At 45.1% G+C, this 5,828-nt stretch overlaps 1 protein-coding gene across 7 annotated transcripts in view; it reads right to left on the reverse strand.

The window, feature by feature from the left end:
- Window positions 1–5,828, reverse strand: part of Mtcl1 (microtubule crosslinking factor 1) — a 113,890-nt gene that overhangs the window by 98,159 nt on the left and 9,903 nt on the right. For all 7 annotated transcript variants that reach the window (XM_021217993.2, XM_029531331.1, XM_029531333.1 and 4 more), the window contains exons 2-3: window positions 5,238–5,462; window positions 2,845–3,003 (exon numbers count right to left, since the gene is read on the reverse strand). In XM_021217993.2, the coding sequence (XP_021073652.1) occupies window positions 2,845–3,003; window positions 5,238–5,462 (384 nt within the window). The remainder of the gene's footprint in view (window positions 1–2,844; window positions 3,004–5,237; window positions 5,463–5,828) is intronic.

Here is a 5,828-nt window from a genome sequence, read left to right on the forward strand (position 1 = left end):
AAAAAAAAAAAAAAAAAAAAAAAAAAAAAAAAAAACCCTGGGGAACTGCAGACCTAGGAGAGGCAGAAGGGACTGAAAGTAACGGGAAATGTGGTGTCTACCATGCCCCTGAACATGAGAACCACGACTGCGGAAGGCTCAAGTGGGGCCGCTCAGGTCCTCTGAGGCCAGGCGATTGGCTCCACACAAGGGCTGTTATTGAGGAGCAGGGAAAGCCCTTGCAGCCTCAGGTCGCTGTGCATCCCGGTGCACCCGCATACAAATGTCAAGGACGTGAGCCACAAAGAACAAAGTTCACAGAGACAAACTCAACCTGTGCATTTTTCAGCTTTTGTGAAAATAATCCATCGATGACAGAGACAACAGCTGGCAAGTCCCAGTAACCTCTCTCCTGCCGTCTTGGGACCCTACATCCTCAGGCTCCATCTTTCTCTGTGTCCAGCCAACATCCTCTGCCAGTGTCTGACTCTCTGAGACTCCTGTATGTTATACAATACCTTAATAGTTTAGTATAAAAATACCATCGTCATACTGGGCTGACTGCATGGGGGAGAAAATGTCTTCTATCCCAACTGAGTCATCTGTCTGTATCATTTTAACCCATGGGGTGGGGGGGTGGGGAGGAGAGGCTGGTCCCTCCACATCTTCCTGAGCCAGCATTGAGCTCCAAGATGACCCCTGCTTCCTCTGGCCTTTCTTTTAATGTCGAAAGCAACAGTAATTATTTCTTCCTCCCAGGAGACCCCAAGTCTTACACAAATCCATGTAAACATACACAGACTCCCTTGTTTAAGATTACGTATGTAATCAGACGTCTGCATCTTTGTGCTCTACACCTGCAGATGCAACCAAGCAGGGATAGAAAAAAATATATATATCGCTGTAAATCTGATTACTTAGACTAGATTTTTATGATTAATCCCTAAACAACATAACAAAACAACTATTTATATAGTGACTACATTGCACTCATGCATTATGAATATTTTAGAAGTGACTTCAAGTATGCAGATGTGCTCAAGTTCTATAAAGTATTATACCATTTATATAAGAGATTTGAGTAGCTACCAACTTCCATTTCTGTGAGGCTCCTAGAATCTCCTGGTATCACTATGTATGTATGTATGTATGTATGTATGTATGTATGTATGTATGCATGCATGTATGTAGGTATATATGCATGTATGTATGTGTGTACATGTGTCATATGCATGTATATAACTAGACCATGTATAGCTACAGATAAATACCAAATCATCTATCCAGATCAATCTTATAAACAAACTATACTTCTGAATTATTTTCTATGCACACTAATAGGGCTTGACCTGTAAAACGCACAGCACAGTTTCAGAAAAACTTACAAAGGAAAAAGCAGCAGACAGTAAAAGGTCCCAGGGATGGTGAATAAGGCAAAAGATTCATGACTATCAGGCAAACTCTCCCATCCTGGGGGGGGGGGGTATCAGGGGGGATCCAGGCAGCAGTTAAGGGGCATGCTCTACTCATGAGGGAAGTGCTCTCAACACCTCCTGGACCCTGGGGCCCTGCAGAACCCACATCCCTAGACCAGCAAGCTGCCACCACCACAGTGAGCACAGTCTTATCATCTCTGAGTCGGTTCCCTCACTTGGCACGTGTCAGGCATCAATCCAGGCACAAGGGTGGATGAACCAAACAGTGAACCGACAAACCCTGGGCCCACTTGAAAGACAAGAAACAATACTTTCCCGGCCAGGATGGCCACGAGCAAAGGCGGTGGGGGACAAGAGAGGTGTAGCACAAACCACAGCAAAGCAACCTTTGCTCGTGGGCCATACTGGCGCCCTGAAGGGTGGTAGTACACATTTATTTATGCCTTCAGCCCCAGAGCTCAGGATCCGAACAAAGTGTAGTGCTCGACATTTGGATGGGAATGGCTGAACAAAATAAGAAATGTACCCAGGAGACATGACCTGCGACATGAGGCTGTCAGCGAGTCATGTGCCAGCTGGAACCAGCCTTCTCCGGGACTTGTGCACTACATCAGTATGCACAGGGCGCTTTCCAAGGAAAAACACTCTGCTCCGCTCTTATAAATACCAAAGCCAGAAAGAATGTCAAGTCAGGATCCACAGTGCCATATGCAAACGAAGTGGTTTTTTTTTTTGTTTTTTTTCTAGACTGCTTTGCTAGAATAATCAGCACAGCAACTTTAGAAGATCTCTATCTCTACATAGAGATATCTATGCTTGAATCACATTGGCTGAATGATATACAGATATGTATGGGCAAGTGAGCGTGTATGTGTCTCGCCTATCAACCGAGGGCTTTTCTTGCTGTTGTTTTGAGACAGGACCTATGTAGCCTTGGATGACCAAGAGCTGACTCTAAGATCAAACTAGCCTTGAACTCATACAGATTTACCTGCCTCCGCCTCCCAAGTGCTGGCTCGGGGTTAAAAGGCATGAGCCACCAGTCCCATCTGTTAACAGAGTTTTGATGAACAAGTAAAATATACCTCCCCCCAATCTCATTGGAAGATAAAGGTTGGGGGAGGTGTGTGCAGAAGCTACTGTTTAATTCTGTACTTCAGAAGTAATACACTCAGACACACTGAAAGGATTAATGGCCTGCTCATTTGAATAGAGGTAAGACATGAATGTAGACCAGAGTCCCAAAGCCTTTTATGTAAAAAGCCAGATAGGCTTTGTGAGCAATCTAGTCTTTGTTCCATAATCTTCTTTGCACCGGTGTGTTTGTTTATGTGACTTATTTTTTTGTCTTCCGGCACAGAAATGGTGTGTGGGGAGTCCCTAGTTCCTAACAGGCCTGAGAAGATACTGTCCCAAGGCTCTGCCTTACCTCCCTCAGTCTCTCCACTTCATTCTGGAGGGCCTGTCTGGATACCTCCACCTCGATCATCTGCTGCCGGAGCGTTTCGTTGTCGTCTTCGGCTTTAGCACGCTTCTCCTCCACGGTCTCGAGTTCGTGGTGTAATCTGACCGACACATCTTTGGCTACCTGCATTGGACACATGGGGATCATGTCAGGATGTCATGAAATCTGGGGGGTTGCCAAGGGGAATAATAGACAGCCCCAGAGGCAGAATCATTAAGTAGCTTTGCCGTAGCAAGAATTCAGGAAATGCGTGACAGACTTAGATTGAATGGAAGAAAGTACATGTTGAGCATCTCTGATTCAAAATCCCAGCATCTGAAATGCTCCTAAACTGGAACCACTCTCAGACCCAATAAAGCTTTGAATAAAGAATACTGTCTTAGGTTGGTGAGATGGCTCAGCGGTTAAGAGCACTAACTGCTCTTCCAAAGAGTTCTTCCTGAGTTCAAATCGCAACAACCATATGGTGGCTCACAAGCATTTGTACAGCTACAGAGTACTCATATACATAAAATAAATAAATCTTTAAAAAAAGAAAATACTATCTTAGCTAGTGTCTCTATTGCTGTTATAAAACACCGTGACCAAAAGCAACCTGGGAAGGGAAGGGTTAAATAAACCTTACAGTTTATCACGGGACAGTGTTGCTTACTGACTTTTCCCCATGGGTTGCTGGCAGCCTGCTTTCTTACACCACCTGGGACCATCTGCTTGGGGATGGCACTGCAGAGTGGGCGGGGCTCTCTCCCATCAATCAAATGTCCTAAGGACTTATCCGTAGGCCTGTCACAGGGAAGCACTTTCTCCACTGAGAGTCCCTCTTCTCATGCTAGGCGTGTCTAGCTTGTGTCAAGCTGACAATAAACTACGCAGACACTCAACGAATAATTTAAAACGTGAAACTACATTATGAAGGAGAATGTGGCTTTCATAAATGACAAGGCCTGGACAGGGCTGTTTCCCTCATGGAGTTACTACCAAGAATGCCAATTCTCTTTGCACTCACATGCTTTCTGTCAAACAAATCAATATTAAAAATCTACTGTATGCAGTGCATGTTCCATATAACCAAGTTTTTTTTAAATATTTTTTCAATTTAAAAAAATTTTTTCAAACTGGGCGTGGTGGCGCACGCCTTTAATCCCAACACTTAGGAGGCTGAGGCAGGCAGATTTCTGAGTTCGAGGCCGGCCTGGTCTACAGAGTGAGTTCCAGGACAGCCAGGGCTACACAGAGAAACCCTGTCTCGAAAAACCAAAAAAAAAAAAAAAATTCTTTTTACTTTTTCTAAAGATTTATTTATTATTATATCTATGTATACTGTAGCTGTCTTCAGATGCACCAGAAGAGGACATCAAATCTCATTACGGATGGTTGTGAGCCACCATGTGGTTGCTAGGATTTGAACTCAGGACCTTCAGAAGAGCAGTCGGGTGCTCTTACTCACTGAGCCATCTCTCCAGTCCATAACCAAGTTTTTAAAGATGTCTCTGTGCTTCTGGCGTGGTTAAAACCTGGCAAGGTTGAAATCAATTAACCTTTTACTTTCTTCTTAATTGTCCTTATTTTATTTTGTGTACATGAATGTTTTGCCAGCGTGTTTTGTATACAGTGCCCATAGAAGCCAGGAGACAGTGCCAGATCCCCCGGAACTGAAGTAGTAGATGGTTGTGAACCACCAGGTTGGTGCTGAGAACAAAACCTAGGTCCTCTACAAGAGTCAGTGCTCTTAACTGCTGGGCTTTCTCTCCAGCCTAAAGTTCCTTTATTTTTTTAAAAGTGAATGAGGAAAGGCTGTAGGAGAACTATAAATCACTCTTTCATACGCTGAGTGACATTTTTGTTAGTAGCTGACAACTGAGAATTGCAAAGATTATTCTTGCTATAGGGAAAGGCCAGATGAGATCTCACACTCTCACAAACTAGAGGACATCCTGCATATTCCACATCTACGTGTATGATTGGACCAGGGCGTCTCTGCAGTCCACACTGGGGGCAAAGGGTAGAGAGAGTCTGGGGTTTCTTCTCAGTCGCTTCAAGTGACTGAGTCTCACTCTTCCTTACTCTCTTTAAAATTTATTTTATTTCATGTGTAGAGGTATTTTGCTTGCATATATGTCGACACATCGTGTTCATTTCTGAGGACCCACAGGGACCAGAAGCGGGCATGGTAGATTACAGAGACGGAGTTAGAGACGGACTGTAAACCACTGTGTGGATGTGGGAATTGGGATCCAGGTACTCTGCAAGAACAGTAGTAAAATGTGTTGGGTGGCGTCTGGAGTTACCATCTCAGCTCCCTAGGAACTCAGCTCCCTAGGGACGAACTGGGATGCTGAGGGATGGACCTCACTCACCTTCAAGTCTTGCTCCAGGCTTCTGATGAGCTCCCCATCCACCTGCCCTGTTTCCGCCACTTTCAGGCTCTTCTGCTCGGCTTTCCTGAGTCGGTACTGCAGGATTCTGCAGTTCTTGTTAGCCCGGTCCAGCTCTCTACGGAGCTCCTGCAGCTGGTAACCGTCCTCCTCCAGATAGCTGTCCCTCATCTCCTCCATCTCTGCACGGAGCTCATCCAGCTCATCCTAGGGAATCCAGACATGGAAGGTGAGCCAGACCCTGGCAGGAGAGAGCTAGAAGGGTGCAGTGCTCCCCGAAAGAGAGCCCACGCCACTCCACCCGACACACTAGTATGTCAAATGTCTACGCACACCCAACGGCTCGTTGGCCATTCAGGGTGAAGCAGCAAGGGACCGCTGGAAATCCTCATAGGAGATGATAATGTCACCAACTATTCAAATCTTCTGAACAGATGCTCTGAAACTCAGTTGCCTTGATTCCCCTAAGCTTCTATCTCCATACATACATACATACATACATACATACATACATATATACACATACATACACATACAGAGAGACAGAGACAGAGAGAGAGAGAGAGAGAGAGA

The sequence above is a fragment of the Mus pahari genome, chromosome 18, assembly GCF_900095145.1.
Source record: "Mus pahari chromosome 18, PAHARI_EIJ_v1.1, whole genome shotgun sequence".
NCBI lineage: Eukaryota > Metazoa > Chordata > Mammalia > Rodentia > Muridae > Mus > Mus pahari.